At 40.6% G+C, this 24,124-nt stretch overlaps 1 protein-coding gene across 4 annotated transcripts in view; it reads right to left on the bottom strand.

Moving 5' to 3' along the window:
* Window positions 1-24,124, bottom strand: part of SORCS3 (sortilin related VPS10 domain containing receptor 3) — a 379,882-nt gene that overhangs the window by 16,227 nt on the left and 339,531 nt on the right. For all 4 annotated transcript variants that reach the window (XM_040563972.1, XM_040563973.1, XM_040563974.1 and 1 more), the window contains 7 exons: window positions 22,370-22,487; window positions 20,743-20,876; window positions 16,435-16,548; window positions 14,807-14,978; window positions 8,421-8,607; window positions 5,346-5,479; window positions 1,162-1,285 (listed from right to left, as the gene is read on the bottom strand). In XM_040563972.1, coding sequence (XP_040419906.1) covers window positions 1,162-1,285; window positions 5,346-5,479; window positions 8,421-8,607; window positions 14,807-14,978; window positions 16,435-16,548; window positions 20,743-20,876; window positions 22,370-22,487 — 983 coding nt within the window. The remainder of the gene's footprint in view (window positions 1-1,161; window positions 1,286-5,345; window positions 5,480-8,420; window positions 8,608-14,806; window positions 14,979-16,434; window positions 16,549-20,742; window positions 20,877-22,369; window positions 22,488-24,124) is intronic.

Genomic DNA, 24,124 nt, shown 5'->3' with positions numbered 1-24,124 from the left:
GATGTTTAAAAACCCTCTATGGGACCTACTGGGACCTTTACATCACAAATACAAAGATCAAGATCACCCATGGGACCCATCTCAAATGCGCCTGATTAAGGTTTATTCCAGAAAGTGGAAAAGCTGCAAGTTTCCCAGACCTAAATACTGCATCTTGCAATGCCCAAAATGATCAAGTAGAGGGTTACTTACATTTGTTAATAGTGAGCTGGGGTATTACTGCATCATATCAACAAATTATTAAAACCCACTGCATTTCACAGCCAGACAATCAATAAATATCTATTTAGCTGGTTGTTAAATGTGAACATACAACATTCCAGTCACCAGTGGCACATTTATCTATCTTTAATTAAGAAACAAGACACACACAGTTCAACCACACAGTGCAACCTCAGTTATTTGAAGTGCAGGCTTCTCAATAAAACTTGCTGTTGCCCTGAAATGCTGGATGCCAGAAACTGGATAAGGAAAACAAAGACAAGCCCAGGAAGAAATTATTCTCCGGAGAAATCTCAAAGTCCTGTCCAGAACTGCTGAGAGCGCCCTTCCACTCAGGCTTTATTGAGCCCCAAACTAGGACAGCTCTGTGGTCTGTTAAAGAGTGCTTTGGGGAGCCTATGATGTACAGATATGGCACAAACATTGCCCACAAGGAAGTCCAGTAAACACAAATATCCAGCAGTGGTATGGAAGATGGACAGAGATACCAGCCACAGAGACATTTCTACCCCATGTCTTCCAGACCCTTCTCTTTATACAGTCACTGTATGAAGAGAAATATTGGTTGTATTCAGGCTGCCTTAATGTTGCACCATGCCTGCTTCTTTCCACAGCTAGGAAGCAGAGGGAAGGCACTCTGGCTACACCCCTAAGTGGATTTTATTTTGTGAGTTCCCAGTCAGGAAGGCAGAGGGATGACACCAGACACTTTACTACAGTGCTGAGTTTACAGATTTAGCTATCTGCCCCATTCGAGTTCACTTCTGTATTTAGTGATCAGGACAAATCCGATCTACTTTGTTTCCAGTTAAAAAATGTTTGACTTCAGAGGTCCCTCCAGGCACTAGGGAGCTCAAAGTTCATTTTGGTTCAGCAACAACTGCCTTTTCTTCAACTCTAGATGTTCCCTGAGATCTGGTTGTAAAAGGATGAGGGTACCGTGTACTGCGATCTCCTTGGTGTCTTGGATGAGGGTGTTGCCCGCAGCAACCTGCACAGTGACTGTGTTCAACCCCTCCACAGCGAAGACGTAGGAGATGCTGCTTTCCAAGGTGATGAGGGGCTGCAAGAGGTAAACACAGATAGCAATATCAAAATCAGCATTCAGTTAACTCAGACACAACAGACACCTGAATAATTCACCAGCCCACAGTATCCATCCTCCCCTGGCTGACACACAAACCATGCTCAGAGCTTGCGTGTCCTGCCAAGGCCTAAAAGCATGTGACCCAGACATCAGTGAGACCATCCCACAGGCAAAGCTTTCTCTCACTTCAATAAATGCCTCCTGAAAAATTCTTCCACTGAATTGCAACCCATTATACTGTGAATACCTCAGTAGGGCACAGTCAGCAACGGCAGAATTAACGCTGCAGAATGCAGTGTTGTACACATGCAAGCATGCAAACTCAGCACGGTTGCTTTATCGGCTGTGCAAAATACAGGGTCCAACTCAAATCAGCATTTGACTATAAACTTTTTCAGACAATCAGGATTCAGACGCAGGATCAGCCCCCTCTCTTATGAGTGCAAATCCATGCATCTATCTCAGAGCAGCACTGCTCAGGACAACAATGATACCAAATATTGTCCTGTCCATGTTTCAAGCCTGTAAGGTGTAAGCTAGCTCCAACTATAAGCTGGCAAGCCATGTTAACAGGGCTTAAAACATGCCATAACACCTACAGATGCTGCTGTCTGAATGTAGCTGGATGGTTTCCAGAGCAAAGTTGACCTGTATTTAGCTAGTTCAGAGCCATGGCAGAGAAGGCTGACTTTATCTGCACCTTCTCAAACAGAAATGTCCTTGACAGCACTACAGTTCTCCTCTTAGCACAGAAAACCCTTACACTGATACACATCTAGACAGGAAAAGTGCACCATGTTCAGGGAAAGAGATTCGTGCACTGAAAACCAAAGGTCTAGCCCTAATAGTGCCTTTGAGCCGACAGCTGGTCTATAGACACATCTCTTGGACTGGATTAAACCATTAAAATGGAAATAGTGATAGTAGTCTCCATTGCAAAAGCACTTAGAGGTCTAAGAGCACAGATAAAATCATTGTACCATTGCTATTGCCTCTTCACCAAACTGCCAGTTTGTTTCCAGAGAAAAATAAATATATAAGTAAACTAAGCCATCTAGCTCTCACACTTCATCCCCTCAAACTGTTAATTTGCCTGCATGTCGCAACAGTGGCCATACATGTCATTTTCATAGGCAAATCATAGTTTCCACTGGCATAGCCCAGGCTGGCAAACAGATTTCTCCCCTGCAGAATGGCATCATTCTTTGGCCAGTAGATGAAAAAGCATTAAAAAAAAGTAAAAAAAAAAAAAATGATCACAGGAGACAAAGACCAAGTGAGCAAGGATGCCAACTTGGGGTAGCCCTGGAGTCATAGCTAACATATACTAACACATATATCTAATACATGCACATCCTGGACAAGCAGAATAGACCTATATTAAACTGCAGCGATATTAGCAATATTCCTGGAGGTTGCAGGTTGTGATTCTGTGCAAAGGCAGATAAGAGGAACCAATCTGGTCTTTAAAATTACTATTTCTCTTTTTTGTATGTATGCATGCTGGACATTCCGTTATCATGGCTGATTTCACCTCCATCATGGAATTTTAACATTCAGCCAACTCCTTAATTTTAATTCAAGCACCAAGACCTGGAAACTAACTCTAAATTAAATCAAGTAGTTCAAGGTTCATTTGCTCAAACCTATTAGACAGCTGGACGCATTTATTAAACTGGACCTGTGTTAATACAGGCAAATTGGCCTTTGGGTATACAGCAAAAATTAGCACTGCAGAAATTCAGAACAGTGATTCTGGCAGGGTGGGGCAGCACAAGAGCCTCTGCCTGGGCATTTGAGTGTAAGACAACATTCGCTTGTGCAGCAGCACAGAGTACCTTAGTGACACTGCAGAGTGACACAAGACACATCTGGTTCTGCCTGGGATGCCTACAGGCTGAATGGGCACAGGAGCTGCTATTCCTCAGCATGGAACCAGAGTACATCACCTAACAATGCCAGATAGTCACTATGCACAGTGCTATACATCACACACCATAATTCATAGACAAATTAGTGTTCCCAGCTTTGACCTATACTAAGAGCCACGCAGTTTGCCCGTGAGTGAGCACAGAGAGGGACTCAAGGTATATATTAAACATCCCAGAAGGAATTTTGATGTGATGCAGATTGTCGTCTTGAAAAAAAAAATTTTAAAAAAATGTGTCTGCTGTTGTATCTGTATCCTCTGCCATTCATTTGTCCGATGCTAGGGGGCACAGCTGAAGTACACTTCACGAGGTAGCTGGAGAGAACACTGCGAAGAATGAAAGGTGCTCTGATTCTCGCTTGGCCACAGGTTAAGTGGCACCATCTTTACTGATCCATACATCAACATAATTGGGAAAAATTTCCAATCGCTCCAAGGTATTATCAGGTTCAACTGCCTATACTCTATTGCCTATGGGGCTGAAATTCGAGCAAGGTGATAATACAGGGAACAAATCGTATTTACAACATAGCTCCAAGCACCATGAGAGATTAACTGAAATCTTCAGCACACAGCATTGGCTTGCTCTACCTTTTCTAGACATCTTTCTATTTCAAAAAATCTTTTTTAAGGCCCTATTCACAATTAACTTTACATTAAAGAGAAAAGTTGTTGCAGGAAAACTCTGGCACCCAGACGCACTCAAAAGCTTAAGGAGATAATCAAGTTAGTGGTGCCTAAACTGTCTCAGATATACCTTAATGTCTGTCCATGCATGAGCACTGAGCATAAAATAACTGAGATGAAAGGTGATTTTGCATTCCCCCTCTCCCTCTCAGTGCAGTATGAGCTATGTGGAGTTACCCTATATTTGTCATGAACTAAATGTATGTACATGGGTGGTTGCCACCGCTCAGCAAGGGCACAGCAACTTGCCAAGCAGTAGTAACTAGTTTTTGTTCCTGAGGTCTTCTGGTGCCTCAGTTATGCTTCCATAAAAACAGGTGAGTTCTCCAGTGTGCTTCCTAACTTGATGTAAAATCCCAGTACGCACAGCATTCACTGTTTTCTTTTTTTTTTTTTTGTACCCTGCTACTATTGGTAGTCAGGTTAAGAGATTAAAAAACAAGCAGCTTTGTCAAAGAGAAAATCAAATACTTGTCTGCTATTTTTTTTTTATCCCAAGTTCCCTATTTCATGTAAAATCCCCATTTTTTCCTACTGTGATCCCACCTCAGTGCCCACCTTCAATTGCAATTTAATAATATAGACAGTGACGTGACTTAAGCTGCCTTTTGTAAATAAAAGCAGATACTGAATTGCAAATTATTGGCTGTACATTTCAGCACTGTAATAATGGAAGACAGTACTTGTGTCATGTCTCATTCCTAAAGCCTGCATCAAAAGCTGTAGCTAATAAGCAATTCTGCTCTTTCTATTTGAAAGTATGACCACAACTTGCAGTTTCACTTACTTTAATTATTGATTTAAAAAAAGCACTTTATAACAAATTTTTGCCAATACCCTGAAAGTTCACTACAAAGAAGTCTCACCTCTGTCACTAATATATATCCAGGCTGTGAACAATAGTCATGGACAGTTACAAACAGTTCCTTGAGGGTCTAGCTTAAAATTCTAGACACAGTTGTCCAGTTTAATAAAGGTTATTTGAACACCAGCAGCTTTAAAGTATTGTGTTGGAATCCAGCACTATATACTGCATACTGGCACATAATGGAAACACCCATGGTTATTTGAACACCATCAGTTTTTAAACAGTGTTGAAAGCCAGTATTATCCCATACATAGTAGTATATAATTCAGTTAAGTTGCAAGTGAATTCTAGTAATAACAGTGTTCTTCAAAGCTCAGTAGGGCTGATAATAACCACATGTAAAAAAAAGTAATGACTTCTAAGAACTACATGAGACAGGAGGAAACAAATTCAGAAAGGTTTAAGTTCAGATAATGACAACCTTTTTTAGGAAGGAAAAAAAAATGGCACAAAAAATAAGCAAAGGCAAGAAGTTTTCATTAGGGTTGAGAGAGTTCACTCTCCGGCACAACAAGCTGGGGAAGTAAAAGTGAGCCAAAAGGCAACCATACCTTGGTGTTGTTACCAAACCACCAGAAGTAGGTAAGTGTGCCTGCTTTACTGGGCCAAACTACTGCAGTAATGTTGACATCCTTATTCCTGATGGCAACAAAAGGGACATTCAGATGGACATGCTCCACCGGACCTACAGGAAGAAACAGTTCATTATTAGAGGCTTTGAGTTAAATCCTCTCTGCTCAGTTGTGAACAGCAAGGATCTTTCCTTTAAATAAATCAAAGCAAAACAAAGCACTCTTGCAGTGAGACTCTATTATAGATTATACAAGAGAATTTCAGCAATCAGCAACAGAAAAAGATACCATATTAATAAACAAAAATCACACTTTTTTTTTCCAACTCTTAATTCTATGAAAGCCGGAGATGCACATTTTTCACAGTGCTAATTTCAGACAGGGTCAGCAGTGTTTTTAAAAGACAGATGTTTTAAAATGCAGGCTGAGGGTGACCACTCAACTGTCTTTGCACTGGATAGGGCAGGCTGCTATCGTAGTCTTGAGGGACAGGACACAAGGGAAAGAAGGTGTTTTCTTGAAAACATATTCACTGAGCTACTAAGATTAGTGGGCAAATCATTTTAGCCAAGATGGCTTAAATTTGTTTACATATGAGGTATTTATGACTTGATTAAACATGTCCTGACAGTTTCTCTGTAGAAGGTGTCCAAAAGGAAGATTAATGATTCGGGGCAAGAATGGAAAACTTCAGTATTATTTTGACTTTAGTCTGACCTTGAAAAGTCTTTGGGAAGTTAATTACCACTAGTAGAAATGCAGGAACTACTTGAAAGATGTATGCATTGGCATATCAAAGTATTTAACACAGTTTCTGAAGAACTTGTTTCCAAAAGACTTAAAAGCATAAATGCAAAATTGCGTCTAATAAAACCAAATGTTCAGAATGAGTCCACTGCATGAAATCCAGATTAAGAAGAAAGTTTGTCTCCCCCCCATGACACTCCCTAAAAAACTGGAGGAAAAAAAAAAAAAAAAAAAGGTTTTTTGTTTGTTTGCTTAAAGCTTTTCCTACTATCTCCATTTTTTCCTCCTCGTCAAATTTTTGGGTTTTGCTTGTGCTGACTTCTAGCTGATAACCGGCTGCACATTACACAGCATTACTGAGCCCTTGTGGTTGGTACCTTTTTAAAACATGGAAAACTGATACACTATCACTGTGAGAACGAAAGGATGAAATAAAGAAGGGAGATTTTTTTTTTTTTTGATAAAACATTAATTTGGGGAAGCAGGAAATTTGCTGATTTTAACTGAGACAACCTTCTTATGTTACCTTTCAGATCTTCAAATATGAAATAGGGGCATTAATCATTTCACCTACATGGATCACAAGAATTTTGGAAAGCAAGAGCTGTTCTTTTACCACCAGAACATACAGCCCCTAGCACAACAGGCCCCTATTCTTGGTTTTGGCTTTCTAGAACTTGTTTTTTTGTTCTTCCTTTCAAAAGGGATCAGAGTCATTCCTGAAATTTGTCTGTAGCAAGTACTCATGATTCCCAAGAAGAGCAGGTTTCCCCAAATATTTTCTAACAGTGCATGGTAAGAGGAGAAATACTAAAATCTTCAATTCCTTTAGATGAGGGGATGAGCTGAAGGAGAAAAAAGTACTATTGCTTGAAGTCCAGGATCTTCTTTCTACTTTTTTTCAGTACAGGGTTCCAGAACCAGACATGTTATAATAAGGGTGACTTACATAGTGGGCAATTTGTCTGGACATTTGAACTTCAACAGCAAACGTCCTATATTGACTAGCATACTCAAATATATTTAAAGTCTAGTACTGTGGTATTGTCTTGTCTTCACTGTGTGAATGTAAATGCATGGAAAACTTTTCTCTAGAGATAATGATAATCTGGCCATCAAAGAAGGCTACAGAAGTCAAAGGAGAGATCTGAGATGCTGAAGAAAAAGAGAACAGAGTAGCACAAAAAGGCCAAAGCAATGGCCCCTCTTTGCATTCTGCTCTGAAATCCTCTACATGGTACAGTAGTTCCTGGGAGAAAATCAGATAATCCATACAAAATTCATTGTTATTACCAGGTAACCATCACTTTTGTCAGTTAATGGACCAAGGTGAAGGAAAAAACAGTTAATACTCTAATAACAGGTTGTAAAATGCAGCCATGATTGACTTTGAGGGAATTATGAGCATAATAAAAGCTTCAAAGAACATTTATTCCTTCACATAGGGAGCTTGAAATTTAAAAGAAGAAAATAGTTCTTGCATTTTGGAAATGTCTGACTTTCTTCCTTTCAGTGGAAAAGCAGAAGTATAAGGCAGACAGCACAGAAGGCATTCTGACACGCGAAGGGGAGAGGTGGACATGGCTGAAAACACCGTTAGGGGCACAGCTGAAGAGGTACATCTGAATGCAGATAAAGCTCTCTGCCCAGGAGACCTAGTACTCTGAGAGCAGGACAAAGAACCAGGATATTTCTGGTCTCATCCTTGGTTCCACGCCTTCCTCAGGCTTTGATAAAGCCAGCGAGGGGCTCTACGAGTCTGCTCACGTGCCAAGTGGAGAGAGATTGCACTGATCTACAAAATAGGAGGGGAAAGTCAGGAGTGCATGTCAAACACATCAAACATGAAAAGTAGCATATTAGTCCTCAGTATATTAATATCACAGGAAGTATGCTGAGGATAATGATTTTTTGTCTTATTTAATCAACACTGATGAAAATTCCCAAATCCTGTATCAGAATTTCGTAGATTAATCTAAACCTCTTGGTATCAGAAGTACACTGAAAACACACATTTGAACTTTGTTTCATTTGCTGTTTGGCCTTTAACCCTTTCAGAACCATTTTCAAGCTTTTCAGCTACGAGTACTAAAAATATACTTTTGTTAAAAGACGCTTCCCTTTCTCTTCATTCAATAAAATTTACTTAGCAAGGTAGAAGAGTATCTGAAAGTCCAAGCCTTTGGAAGAGTGTGAGTTGCATATATACCTGGGATTTTCATGTACTCCTAGATGCCAATGAATTTGGGGGGATTTTCAGTGAGGTCAGGATTTCGCCCAAGGAATCAAGCAGGAGGAATTACTTACAGACCACATGCAGGAAGAGGACAGCAGTATCAGAGCCCAGGCTGTTTTCTGCATAGGCTGTCACCTGAAAGATTCCAGCGCTCTTATACACATGCCGGATGCCATCCTCAACAGGGCTGAAATTTGCATAGGATACTGCAATGCCATCTCCAAAATCAAGTTGAATGTTTGTCCTCTGGAGATCACCCTGCAACAGAAAAGGCTGGATTAGGAAACTGGGCTGATAAGAGTTCCCTCTATCCCACTGCTCACCTCTATTTCATTAATATGGATGCAAAATCTTAACTTTACCAAAAAAGTTTAGCTTCATTCTGTCGGTCTCAAAAGGGGCCTGACTCAAATCAAGCTAATTATATACTAGCAGTACTTAGAATAGATGAGCATTTGCACCTGTAAAGAGGTGTTATTCCCTCATCTTGGGTTTAGAGATTTTAAGAGGGTAGAGTGCCAAAGGTGCATATATCAAGGGGGCTATATTTGATTCATCTGGTACAGTGCATGGTTGGGGGTTATGTATTGTTGAAGTGGCCAGTGCTTTGCACAACCCTTTGCTGAATGGGTGACATCCAACAAGCATCTCCACACAAGCAAAAAGATGTGAGGCACTACACTGATAGGAGTCCAGATGTTGACTGGAGAGGAATTCCCAGGTGTACGTGAGAGCCTCGGGGACATTCTGGAGACAAAGCAATAGTTGAGGTGGCTCTCCAAGATATTCCAAAGAAACAAAACCTGGTTACTGAGATACTGTAAGTCTAGCCTAAGCTAGTTTTTCAGGCATCCCGAATAGTCAATGGAAAAGAGAGACAACAAGACACCAAGACATCCTGTCCTAAGATAACTGAGACAGGTGACATGGATTATCTTCTGCAAATATCCTTCTCTGTACCCTGATGATAAAAAGTCTAGATAACTAATTTCAGCTAGACACGTAACTTCTGGATGGCTGAATTTATACAGGTTGAGTCCCACATGGAGCACTGACAGCTTTTGTCTAATGTCAGTCAACACAGAGATAGGGCCCCGTGATACACAGGAGAATGAAACAGATGATGAGAAAATCCCTTCTATGATTACTGTCAATGACAGCTATTAAATGAAGGGGAGAACAACAGACAAGAGATTCCAGCATTGCAGGTATTGTCTAGAAGCAGCAGCTGCACTGTTTTAATTTAAATCATGCTTTAAACCACTGTAGTTGAACTATAGAAGTGTCTGTTATTTCAGTTTCTAGGAGCCTTATTATGTACTTGTTCCCAGCTGACTAAAAGTAACACAAAACAAGGCTAATTTAAACAGAGTGAAAGCCCACTGCAGTGATTTCACTAAACTGAAATAAAATTACACCCCAGATTAAATCTCTGCAGCTTTCTGTGTGTGCATATATATATATATATATATATATAAACTGTATTGGCCCAAGTAATTTCCTATCATGAAAAAGGCTCCACTGCATTCACTATGAGTGAAGATACCATAACCTTTTAGAGATGCTCCCAGCCCCAAAGTAAAAACAATCTTCAGCAATATTGATGAGTGAGATTCCAGAGGAAAAAAAAGAGGGGGGGGGGGGGGGGCAAAAATCCCTGCTCTTAGATGTATTTTTGTGTGTGTGTGGTTTGGTTTTCTTTTGTTCCTAAATAAAAAAAAAAAAAAAAAAAGGAGATGGAACAATATTTCATGGCCATCTCTTAATAAACACCATTTGCTGCATTTGCTGTTAAGTGTGCAAGGTCAGGATCAAAGCTAATGTCAGTTCCAGTACATACTGACCTAAGCAGGGGAGGCAACCATGGAACTCGCAGCCAGTTCTTATGTACTTCCCATCTCTTCACAGCCAGTTCAAACCCTGCAGGGCTCTACATCCACTGGCCTGTGTAAGTGGCAATAGTGGTACTGTCACAGCCAGGATGGTGCGTTCTGCTACTGGTCCTGGTCCTGAAAGTGCACCTGATCTTGTCCTTTGGATGAAAACCCTGAGAGCACAGACAATAAGCCAGACTACACTGCAGTATGTGTAGGTCATCAGGACTGCAGCATGCCCCACAAACTTTATCTTCCCCATAGGCTGTGCTTGCATTAACAAATGAGGGCACAGAAAGGCTATTTTCAGGGATGAATTTCCCTTGAGTGTACACTTAGAGTCTCCAAATACACACCCATATAATCAGGTTTATTATGTAGATTTTGAAATATGAGTATTTGGTTACAGATGTTAGATTTCTCTCCTTTCTTGCTCCACCATTCCCATTTCACAGGAGCCAGGGGAGTTTTGCTATTGAATTTATTGGGGCACCATTTTCACCTCTGTCCTACTAGGACATTAAAAATACATTAGAAACCAAAAAGAAAACGTAGATGAATAGAGTGGAATTGACAGTAAAACCTATCTATAATATTGCCAATAATATCCTTTTCATAGAGAGGTGCTTTTTTTTTTTTTTGGTCATCACTCAACAGAATTCTCTAGCAGGGACAAAATTACACTCTTGAGATATTCAGTTATTTGATAGAAAGACTCCCACAGCTTGTTAAGCCCTTCAAAACTACTTCTCAAGAGAATGTTCTAAGACCACAAGCTCATCTCATACGGAAGGCACTGAACAGAAGATAAAAATTTGATCTGGGATGGATTCATCACTGGTGACCTCGGGATGCCACTCTTGCACCTATCATTGCAGCTCCCCTCTCCTACCCTACAATTCTCTTTTCTATTTTGTCCTTGCTTCTCCAGTTTGATTCTATTTGAAAGGGGAACGTTTGAAGTGGAGAAACAGGAACAGATTTTTTTGTGGCTAAGCAGTAGCAGATGATCTTTCCAGCCAATTATCATAGTTTGGTCTTCAATGAAAATCTAGCCCATCACACCAATCTTTCCTTTCTCCCTTCTATACCTCTGTATCCAGTATATAAAATAGTAAAAGAAGTGTGTTAGCCCCATATATGATGTCAGACGTTTATGAATATAAATTAAAATAGAAGTGGTTGGAAGCATTTCAAATGGATAAAAATCATTGCTTTCCATATATATTGAAGAGGTGCATTTTATTGCTTTCAGCCCCATAAACTACCAAAAGCTAAAGGCTGTCACAAAGACTGGAGCTCTGCATACAAGCAGGAAAAAGGTAGTGGAATGGGTGGAAAAGTGTATTGCCATGTAACAGCCTTTCAAAGTCATCTCCCCATCAAGACTAGCTTGGAAAAGTTTTCCTGCCTGTACACCTGTGTGATATATTTTGGTCATAAAACCACAAATAATCCAGATAAGGCAAAGGTAAAGGAACTCAGTGCAGAGTGCCAGGGATCAGAAACAAAGCAACTGCTGGCAGAGAAGAGGCTTGGGAGTGAACTTTTCTTCCCACCACATTCACAGACCCACAACCTCATTGATGCTGAATCAAAAGCTGCGGCTCCTCTAATGAAGCTCTCAAATTGCTTGCATAAAAATATGGTATGGATGTGGCTATCTCTTTCTATAAACACAGTTTAGTAATCTAATGTGCAGAGCTCTAATACTTGCTCAGGCTTGTTCTTTGAATAGTCACTGCTTGCTTTCTCAGCTCACTTGCAATTACAACCCTGTTATCAAGCTATGCCATCACCTTATAATTACTGAAAGAGGGAAGCTGTGAGACGACATAAACAGAAGACAATGGAACAGAACAGCACAGTAAATGGAGCTTCCACATAAACAACCATTTAGGCCTGAGGGGCATTTATGTATCCTTCAGAGGGGAGCTGGGGATATACAGGAATGATCAGGTGGAAAAACATATACATATATCTGGTCAAGAACACAACTCCATACAACAACATCTTGGCAGTCTTAACTCTTCGTGCTCAAATTCAAACTTCTTTTTTTTTAATGAAAAAAACAAAGAAGGTTCTTAGTTCCTCGTGTTCCTCTGCATATATACATAGTCCAAATCACAGCCCAGCCCCATACTTCTAAAAACAGCAAAATCAGTCACTCCTCTTTCCTTTGTCCATTGTCTTTACCATGCACATATTCTGAATTACCACTGTGAGTAATACTATAAAGGCTAATCTATAAATCCTGAGAAATTTAGTTTTCCACTAACTGTAAGAAAACATTCATTTACCATCGGACAGCATAAAGATCAGTCACTCACACCAGTATATCGAGGGTGTGTGTCTTTCTAGGAGGTAGAAAGAAACCAATGGCTAAGCACAAAGTTGCTGATCAGGATTAGTCTAGAAGAGCAGAAAGTCTGGATGGAGGCCACACATGTACCATAAGAGGGCTTGTCAGACTGTTGTGTGGCTCAGAAGATAAATGCAGACATGAGTGCAATGCAAACCACTAAGAAACAGACTGAGCAGACAAGTTGGAGGGAGGCTGGAATTAATCTGTGACAGCAAGATATGTACTAATGAAGACTTCAGGAATGGTTTCTTCCAACTGCTAAGGAGTAATTTGATGACAACTCATTTGTTTTGCTGATTGTCCTTTCAAACAGTCTCAGGTTCACACTGGAATACTATCTTGCCCAAAATCTCAGTGTGATTTTTTTCCTCTTAAAATGACCTTTTATTTTAAGAAACAAACTCAACATACAGCTCTCTGTGGAGTAAGCTGTTCACCCAAAAAATACATGTTCTTGAAAATATTCTTCTTAGAAGAAAAAGTAACCTGTTTCAATGAAATGTTTCTCTAACTATCCTTATTTTTTAACAAAGGATAGTCAGCTCCCTCACATATTTATTTAGCTGCCTCTTCAGTCTCTGAAGCCTTGTAAAGGCTCCACTCTTCAGCTACTTTGACTGCTGCCTTATTCTCCATCTGTTTATCATTCTTTGTACACAGCAGTTCCGCTTGAGTTCCTTAATAAATTACTACTAGATTCCTAATTTTTAGATTATGTCTGTTCTTTTCTGAACTCCCACTCACTAGTGTCTATACAAATCGTCTTACCATGTCAAGTCTGCAGAATATAAAAGAATCAGCCAGGTAGACAAGAAATCCCCTTTGTATAAAAGCAGAGCAGGCATGAACCTCTGAGGAAGTACGTAAAGAAGCCCTGTCAGATTAGTGTGGTCCCAATGAAATGTCTAGTTACTGCATAAGATTTTAAATTAAAATTAAAGTGTGTGTGTTTAAAAAATAATAATAAGGTATCACAAGAAAAAAACTTCCCTATTGCAGTATGCTCAGACTTACAACAGCTTGTATTCTTGAAAGTCTAAGCTGATGGAGGCTACACCTGGGACTGGGAGGAGTAGGAACACTACACTTGCACTGTTTCTAATATGATTTTCTAGTATGATCTACTGCTGCTTGTTATCAGAGGCAGGGCTATGTTCGTGACCATGACCTGACTGGCTACCATCTGTACCCAGCTACTATCCCAAAACAAAGTACACGGGGCAGAGTAGATGACAAAATGTACTGTTGGTTCTTCAGCACCACCTCACTCCCTGGCTGCCCCTCCTGAGATACTTGAAGATGGCAGAAGTAAGGTTGTGAGTTGACTGTTAAGTACAGAACAGATGTACCATGAGCCATGCTGGGAAAATCAGTGTCCAATCTGACCCTGAGCCTCCAATTACACCTTCCACTGGCAGTCAGGAATTCCCAGTAGGGGAAGATAGCAGCTGCAAAGAGAGCAGGGATTCTTGCAGTGCACACATATACCCCTAAAAATCAAATCACAAACCAGAAGAGGCAAAAGGTTATTTGAAAAACCCTCCTTCCAGCCCAAAGACGTACTAAATGCCCTACCTATCCAATTGTTCACTGGTCCACAAACTTTAGAGAACCATCTATGCTCACCAAGCAAAGGGATAATTGAGACTAACAGAGGGAATCCTACCACATTACAAATAAACCAGACAGAGGCTGTACCCTCAACTCACAGAAGTGGGTTGAGGAGGCTCAATTCCTACTGCAAAGCAATAATGTTTGAACTTCCCTCTCTGCTCTCCATAAAACCTAAAACGTTCTCCAGTGTTCTTAACCTTTCCCAACGGTGTTTCACCTAAGACAGAACTTAAAGGTTTGCAACTCAGAAACCAAGAATATTAAACATAGAGACTCCATCTCTGTCTCACAAACTCCCTAAACTGCAACTCAGAAGTAACAAGAAGCTAGTGGAGAAATATATTTTTCATCAAATCTCCTATCTTTCTTGAGCATCGTCTTCATTCTCACTGATAGACAGGAAAACCAGCCAAATACACATTTGACTTGACTTGTTTCTACATTTCATGTACAACCCTCTCCTGAATTCTTCCAAGTCTCAGGAATGTTCACTGTTTTGTGACCTGCCTGATTGTTCTTTTTCTTCTCAGCAGCCTGACAGGTGAAGGAAAAATAATACCAATCCTGTGATACTGTGAAAGGCTTGCAGAGCTTGGTAACACACCTCTTCCATAAGGATGATGAAGGTGGCATTCTGCCCCTGCTCTGTGACCAACTTTCCATCAGCGGTGAGGATGTGCAGTCCTCGAGGTGCTTTTCCAGGGCATTTCTCCACCTTGGCCATATACTTCTCTCGCAAGCCATCTGTGCAGTTGTTAGACACAATCCTTCGGTACCTGGGGAGCAGTAACAAAAGGAGATTGGGCTCAAGCAGTGGGTGGAAAATTTTCTTTGTTAAGTTTTATTTCCCCATATTAATGCATGCATTTTCTCAAAGGCTAACTGCCTGCATGATTCCATCACTGAAAGGAAGAATCAAAGAAATCTAATATTTTTTTAAATTGGAGAAAGCCAAACAAATCACGATTCAACCTTCTCCAGAGATTCTCAGCAGCACCAGTGAGAAAACAGACAGACATTGTGGAAGTCAATTACTCTGTGCTGTTGAAAGGCAAAGAATTCCCCCAACTCGCTATGCCTGCAGGATTGTCCCCTGCATCCCAGCTTTTTATTACATTGTGTCTGCCTCTACTCTGCTAGAAGGCACTTGGAATAATCTGGCAAGGGCTTTGTCCAGTTCAATTTGAAAGTGTTTCAAGGATTTTTTTTTTCCTCTTGGCTCTGCTTGGAAGAGATTAGCAAACTTGCAAGACACATGGCTATTCCCAGTGTTGTTGAGGGGAATTAACCCTTTCTAGTAATTTCACACTAAAGTACAGGGTTGGTTAAGAAGATCCGGAGTCCAGCTGTTGCATTCTTGTCCCTCTGTTAAGAAGGCTACAAGCAATCACATTGGCCAGGGTTCCTGTAATTACATCTCACATTTATAGCAACTCTTAAACTGAGGGGTGGTAAGGGGGATATTATCTCTGAAGCAAAATGAATCCAAACTCACAGCAGCCCCACTTTCTTCAGCCACAAATGACCCTGTCATAATAAATGAGCGTTCAGGACCCATGATTCAGAAGCAGCCCTGAAAAATCTTCAGGACCTGCAGTGCCTGAGAAGGAACATCGCATTTTGCATCATCAAGTACAACCACCATTTCAGAGAATCCCCCGCACAACAGAATAGCATTTGCAAAATGATACTACCATAATAAACCAACACTTGCCATCTGTTCTGGGTAAAACCAAGAGAAACCAGCACATGTAGCTTGTGTGAAATCTCAAGGCACTGTATACACAAAGTGAAAATGGCAGGACGGGGGAAAATTCATGAGGCTAAAAATTGCTCATTGGAGCCTCCCCAGAAGCTGCTATAAATAAGATCTTTAAGATAGAATGAGGTCCAATCAGAAACAGTGGGAAACACCTTGAACCTGCCCTTTTAAATGTTCAGCTGCCTCTCAGATACACCTTCCTGATTCGTGTTTTAATTTTGCAGCAAAGAGGAGCTCCAAGTCTAGGCTCCAGAGATCATACATCACTTGATAGCAATACAATATCTACATGTCATTTATGCTAATGTGCTTCTCCCTGTCTCTGAGGAATGAGGCAATGTTCCATACAGCTGCTGCTGCAAACATTACCTCATGAATAAGACTGGAAAAGAGCCAGGTGGGATGCAGAGGAAAAGACCATCCAGGTTCTCTTGTCTACCAAAACCAGAGAGCTGGAAAGGTTCGCTTACCCAGTGCTGTTCAAGTAGCTTTGACCAATACTGCAATCCTTGGACAGGGAAGATGGGCTGAACCAGAAGGCTGGGACACACTGATTGTTGCTGTGCCTCTCATAGCCATAGTCACTATGGAAACAATAAGTCATGAGTGCACAAGTGTACCCATTCATTGGATTTAGCTCACTTTTCGGTGATGTTTTTATTCCCCAATGCATGTGTTGGTGGCTCTCTTCTAGATGGCATGACCTTGTGGATTAGGCTCATTCAGAGACAAAGTGCTTGATTAGTTTGAGGTGCACGAACAGTTCACAGAAGGTGTGAGAGACCTGACAGCACCAGAATTTCCAGCCTTACAGAGCACTGGAGGACTTGCGTTTCATTTGGTAACGAAACACGGGCAGAAATTCAGAAAGAAAATTATATTGTTAATTTCTTTTCATTTTTTTGCTTTGCTTGCTTTTTGCAGTCGTTGCTTTCAGAATAATCCAGACTAATTCCAAGATCTAATGACACTTTTTCCACAAGGAAGCTCTTAGGAACGTAAAACAGTAGGAACACTTCCTGAACAGCTAGCTTGTGTGTGTATACAGACATGTATGTTAATGGCCTCCCTGCTCTTTGACCAAGCTATGATTGGCCTGAAAGAAAAACACAGTTTTGTTTTGTTCTTTTTCCCAACACTAAATTAAAAATTACTGCCAATTTGGTAAACTAAGGATTACATGATATTATGTCAAACACGGAAGGTAATCCAGAGTACCGATGCTTCTTTAGAGCACCAGAGAGTGAAAACACACATAATTGTATCTAAGACTTTTTTTTTAATAGATGCCTTTGCATGCCAATATTATGATGAAGCAATAGTATTAATTCAAAGCTTTCCAAAAGTTTTAACAGGTTCTCACTCAGGTTTGTATGTATATCCCTTATTGGCAGGATGGATTCAAGGGGCAAATAAAAAGGGAATCTGGATTGTTGCCCAAAGCAGGTTAAAAATGCCAACAAATTAAACCTTTGTGTAAACAGAGATACTGCGGTAGCCACTGCCTTGAAAACACTCTCTGCCCTTTAGGACATTCTGAGCTTTATCTTTTCACCTATTCAGTGTCTGAATTGCCGGCAAGAAAGTCTCCAGGAAGACCTTTGGGAAGACAAAATTGTGCTATGTCCCCAGTGACCCCAGCTGCTACTTTCTTTTTTTGGAGGGCAAAAAATCTGCAAGCTACTTTAAAAGGTTCAGAGATTCCCTAATGCTCTTTCCCTCAACATTCAATTTAATCATTCTCAGTGGGTCCGACCTGCACAGTCAAAAATGCCTGACAGTGACTTGGTAATTAAAAATATTCAGGAGAGCTGTACTTTGCCCTAAAGAAGAAAAGAGCTGCATAAATATTTAATAAAATTAAAGACAACATTGCTGTATGCCCTCAAGGTTCTGTGCTTGTTCATTAACTTCTGGTAAATGTATATTAAAACCTCACATGCTGCCCACCTTCCTTCTCATAAGCCCCAGGGTTTGCATAAGTTAAGGAAATAATCAAGTCCAGCTGCTGTGCTGTCTTTCTCAGAAAAACTATCTTGACAGAGTAAATAAAGAAGCAAGGGGAAGGAAAATAAAGATCAGTGAGCATTTTAATAACACTTCTGAGTTCCTTCTGCCATTCTCTGTCCCAAAAAAAAAAAAAAAAAAAAAAAAAAAAAAGACCAAGATTCTCTATTTAAAATGACTGAGGGTTTCCAGAATCACCTCAATCTTAACTTGTGAACAGTTGTCGAATTAGGGTCCTGGATTATGTTTTATGCCCCTGAAATTCATATCAGCCTTATATCTAACAGCAGGAAACTGGTATCACTGCAACAAGGGCTCTGTGTCCAAAGGAGAGGGAGCATAGTTGTCACAGCTTGCTCTGTAGGGCTCCCACAGACATTTGTTCTGTCGGCGCAGTTCTCAAAAGACAGGTGCAATCAAACGTAGTAGGGTGGGATGCTCTGTGACCAGAACAAACCTCCCAACCTACTTACTGGAGAAGTGTGGAGGCAATGTTTTGGGACCTGCTGTTCAGGGTACACATACAACCCCAGCTGCCAACCTTCCTCCTTTCTCTGAATCTCCATGGGACATGCTCAGTTCACGCACCAGAAGCAGGCCAAAATCCTGCCAGAAAAGCCTGAGTGGACATCTTTCCTTTTCAAAAGCACCAACTGAAAGAATAGGAGCTGTCTCTCCAACTATATATACGTACACTGGGGACATATCTTCATAAGCTCCCTTTCTAGAGCCTTCTCCTAGTCAGCAAAAATGTGTTTTTCAGCACCTCCCATTCTCATGCGGACATCCAAAAGAAGGCAGATGAATCATATCCTAGAATAATGTGCATCTTGCCATGGTCTAAAGAACTGCCTCGTCCTTTAGAAGTCAAAAGTCAGAGCCCATGAGTCCACCTTTCTTCCTTTTTGAAAATCACCTTTAAGATAACTGAAGCTTAGCACCCCATTTACAGCACTACTCCTTTTTTTTCTTTTTTTTTTTTTTTTCAAACTACCTTCTTCCAATTAGCCCTGCAGACTAGCATCAAATCTCACCCTTAAATTGAAGCTGGTTCTTCTGATTTTCCATCACCAGCTGTAACAATTCTACAATTGGAAGCCAGTTAACGATTCCATTGGCAGTGCAGAATCTGAAACAAAAGCCAGCTTGCTGTCCTCTAACTGCATTTCCTCTGCAGGACTGACAAGGTTAACAGCAATATTCTCTCATGTTACTGGGAAACTTAAGCGAAAATGATACTGTACATATGCAAGGAGCAGGTCAATTAAATGAAAAGGTGAATTCTGATGCAAACCCTTTTCAAGGCAGAACAGCACTTAAGGCCAATTTAGCTACTGCAGTTTTCCACTTACAGCTTAGAAAAGACAAGCTTCACTGTGAAATTATAAAGCTGGTGAGGCACAAAGCCGGGGAAAAAAAAAAAAGAGCAAAGACACAAGCATCTCTGGAGATCAGTTCTTGGCGCAGCTCAGAGGCATATGCCAATGCCAAGGGCAGACATTGCAGGGCAAAATACTTTGTTCATCCTGCAAGTTCCCATGATGAGAACAAAGGGGAAAGATCTCCCAAGTCAAGCTCAGGAATCCCAGATGTAATTTTGGCATTAGGAATAAATTAAGCATCCATCCAGATAAGATGGAAATCTCTGCTCTATATCCCTGAACATCCTGTAGAGCCGAAGTACTCCAATATTCAAGAAAACACCTTGGTCTATATTTTTATTCATTTTTGCAGTATATCAGCGTGTCCATGATCTGAAAAGACCCATGAGTCTTGGCTAGTCTGGATCCAAATAAGTGTGCAGATCTCATGCTTCACAACTCTTAATGCAGGATTCAAAGGCAAGTGAAGTTTTCATGAATCACACTGATACTGCATCAGTCACTGATCCTGATAACCTCCTATAAAAATGAAAACCAGTTTTCTCAGCTGATCTTTTCTCAGGGTATTTTCAACCTCATTTAAACGTCATCCTGATCATTCAGGCTCAAACGTCACAGCTACTGACAGTCTTAAATCTTTGAAGTATTGTCTATCATGGGTTCCCCATAGGAACTCCTTTTTCAGAGATCCTGGGCTGTTATGCATTCCCCTAACTCCTGCCCCTGAGAGTACAAGAAATATCAAACAGTGGTTCATTCTTTCTCCATTTTTATTTTTAAGCTGCTTTCAAAATGACCTTAAAGCAGTTTAGAAATTATGGCCAATGAAGTTGGAAACACCAATATTTATGCAAAGCAAGTGGCTACATCTGACAAGGGTGGGCTGCACAGACATGTTAAAGAATCATTGTCAGAGATTTCTCAATAAAACACCGAGAAAAAGCAGTAAATGGTTCCCTGGAATTCAAAGAAATAATAATCTAAAAAGTGTATGTTTTGCTAGTGTGCTCCCTAGGTATTCAGTGACCTTTGAAGTGAGGACAGAGAAATTCCCTTTTTCTCCTGTAAAGGACATGCTTTGGACCAAAGAGAAAAGTCCTAGCTGTCACTCTTCGAAAATGATGGACATTAAAATGTCAATCAATACTTGCATTTTTTTTACTTTTGAATTCCAGGCTTGGATTTCAAGCCTCCCCTGCAAACGACATGGACACCTCCCTCACATTACAGGTATGAGGATCACAGTTGTGCTATACGGTACACTCACAACCATGAAGCTGCATAAGACCCGGTTTCCCCACACTTTTTTTTTTGTCCAAGGCAGTAGCTCAACCACTGCCAATGCTACAAAAAGAAGCCCTGCAAAATTTACCAGAGTCACATACTCACCACTCAAAGTCTCCTTGACCACAGACACACGGTTCAGATACCACTGTTCGGGAATAGTCCCGACCTAGGGAACACTGGGCTCCGGGCTTGCGTTTTTTATAGATCTTCCTCTCTCCCATGACACAAGGTTCCCCCTTTGACAGTCAAAGAAGAAAGAAGAGAAAGAAAATCAGAGAGCTGTAGTGGCATCCAGGCCCTAAACCATGCATTTTGTCAAAAGATGAAAAAGACAATGAAAGCATACAATTACCACATGGAAAGTTGGGAGCTAAGAGTCTAGTCCCCTTCTGTGGCTTTGCAGACTCAAAGGCATTTTGGGAGGACCCATGAGTGCACTGTGTTCAGCACCAAGTTGGGATGCTAGCCACAATGTGCCCAAAATGGCTGGGTACCCAAGTCATTGCCAGCACCTGGTTACATCATATTTCAGAAGGCATCTATCAGTGTCTCTAGTCCTATGAATTATCCTGAAAAGGCAATGGGGACATACCCCAAGGTTTCTTCCACATCAGACAACATCAACTGCAGGAAAAACTGCCCAAGTCAGGCACAAATTACCCTTTCCTTTTCCTGATAGACCTGGCTTTGTTATGGACCTCAAATAATTTTGATGGCATGTTATGTCTGGCTTTTTTTGCACACAAAGGTTTTCAAGAGTGTTACTAGGAGTAGCTAATATAAAATAAATGTTTGACATTTTGGTGAGTTGTTATAAACAGAATTTTCTTTGAGCCAGAAATAATTTGTCTGCATAAAAATAAGAAAAGAAGACAAGTCCTAATTGAAATACTTCTTTTCCATTAATAGCAATTCCCAAGATGGCTGCCTGGTTACACACGTCTTCCCTTTTCTTTCATTTAAATTACTTTCATTTATTCTCTTCTATGATTTTAGTCATCTGATACATCCTTGCCTAATTAATGCTCATTTCTAATTCATGGATTTATTCAGGTAAATCACAGTGCCAGTAGTTCTGGCTACAGTTCAGTTCCCCTGCAGGGAGTGGGACATCATACTGGTGGCCAGTAACCCATAAGTAATCTTCAGAGAGTACTGAGCTCCCTCAGTTCTAGTGGCTTCAGACCTAAATATATCCACTGTGAAAATAAGCCAGAATGTATGAAAAAGAAAGCGTGTATCCTTGAATAAAATGAAATAATTTGGTCTTCTCTGGTGTCTTCTATTGAAGGACTCCCCAGAGTTTTACAGACACCTGCAGTACCTGACGGATGAATAAATGTTTTTATTTTCATTTCTGAGTAGGGGAAATAGAGGCAAAGTGAAATAAAATTATTTTCCTGAGTCACTGACAGAGCCACAAAGAGTTCAATGCCTCCTACAATTCAATCACAAGGTGAGGTTTTACATTGCCCTGAGCATTGAGGGCGAAAAGATCCAGCTGTTAAAATGGAATATTTTCACACAAAGAGAAGTTAACAATCTTCCTAACTTGCCTGGAGAAGACTGGCCCCATATTTATTCATGCATATGCTTCAGGGGAAATAAAGCATCAACAGGTTAGAATGGTGGCTTGATGGATGCAAAAATAACAAGTGTATTCTTACCTGGCATTACAGAATATCTGAAAAGGAGTCCCCCTCATCCCCTCCCTACACAGTCCAAGTACCTGATTGTGCAAATGCCAGGTTTGGTAGTCATCTTTGTTACACCTCCGGCTGAAAATAGACTTGTAGTCCACTTTGACCAGCTGCCATTCAGAACGGAGACTGAAGTGTCCAAAAACTCTGCACACGAGAAAGGGAAGAAGGAACCAGAGTCAGACAGGGATACGCTTCCATTAAGCAAATCATTTCTCATGAATCTCAGCTGCAGAAACCAATACACTGCCATGCAGCTTAATGTCAGAAAATGTTATTCAGTCATGTATAACACTTTCCTGATCCTGTTACATCCTAGAATTATTTAGCCCTTTCCTGATTCCTGTGCAGCTTGTGTCGGAAGGTCTTCCAAGTCTTCTGTACTTAGCACAATGGGTCATGAGTGTAACGCAAATATCTAGGTATCACTCAGAACAATAAAAAACCACTCTAGAAAGTAATGTATCTAATGCCAAGGGAGCTACTCTGATGAATATATGTTTAGGGTGTCTCAAAATCAAGCTTTTCTTAGCTTACTCAATTTCTGTACTACTGAACTTTCTGGTTGCACAAATTTACTACTTATGAATTGTAAGAGAAGCACCTGAAATAACATATTTGGGATATGGATCATAGGCAAGCAACTTGCAAAGGTGGCAGCCTCCCTTCTAACTAGTAAAAGCTGGCTGCAGCCAGTAGGAATGAAATTATACTGTCACCACTGTAAGGTTATCAGCAGAGGTTTTTCTTAATTATTTTGAGCAGGTCGCACATCATCATCAGTCACTGATCACAGTCCATGGTTCACCTAGCTAAGTACTAAGTTGATTTTCAGGGTGAAAATGGCACATTTTCCCATGCAACTCCAGCAGAACACAAGGCTCATACTGAGTAAAGCTGTATGCAGGAGCAATTGGAGCTGAAGGGTCAGCACTCAGAAACAGTGGGGGAAAGACTCAGACTGTAATTTACAACCGAGGCACAGATCTGTTACAAATGGGATCATGAAAGAGATCATGTAAAAATTAAATAGCACCAGAGGCTTCTGCACAAGCTCGGACCTGCAGCACCACCAGCAGCAGAGTTGTTTGTTGAACACAGGTCTCTCTAACTGCCTTCCCAACTATAGAGCCCTTCTTCAACTGTAGGGAGGGCTATATGCTTAAGTGTCTGGAAGAGAAGGACCACAGCAACAAAAAGCACTGGTGGTACAGATCACCACAAATACTAAGGGAATCTATATGTAGAAAGTTCATGCCATGGACAAAAAAAAATAAAATAAAATAAAATAAAAAACATAGCAAATTCATGATTTAATTAAGAAATAACACCAGGTACCTAAGCAAAAAATTCCACCCATGCAGAAACACTGCATGTGTGTTACAGGGTGCTCATTTTTTGATCAAGTAACAGCCCCCTATTCCCGTGGCCAGCCATGATTTTCTCAGCAGAGAAGCTTTTCAATCAACTGCAGCTGAATTTCCAAAGAGGTGTGTAATAGGAGGAGATTAGGGCAGGGACACGGGTGACCAGACTTTAAAAGCCATGTACAACGCTACAACTTCTCATCAGCATGGGAAACACCTCAGTCCACATAAACAACAAAAGCAACAGAACACAACAATCAAGTTGATTTGTCACTGTAACAAAAATTCTTGGTCACCTTAAATGAATCTATAAAAGAACCTAAAAACTCATTCAAAATACAAGTTCCAGATTTCAAAATTCTCTATGTACTGAAACCCAAATCTTTTCTGACAGTCATACAGCAATATCATTGTATC

This window comes from Cygnus olor, chromosome 7 (assembly GCF_009769625.2).
Source record: "Cygnus olor isolate bCygOlo1 chromosome 7, bCygOlo1.pri.v2, whole genome shotgun sequence".
NCBI lineage: Eukaryota > Metazoa > Chordata > Aves > Anseriformes > Anatidae > Cygnus > Cygnus olor.
This window is presented reverse-complemented; position numbering and strand designations above follow the sequence as displayed.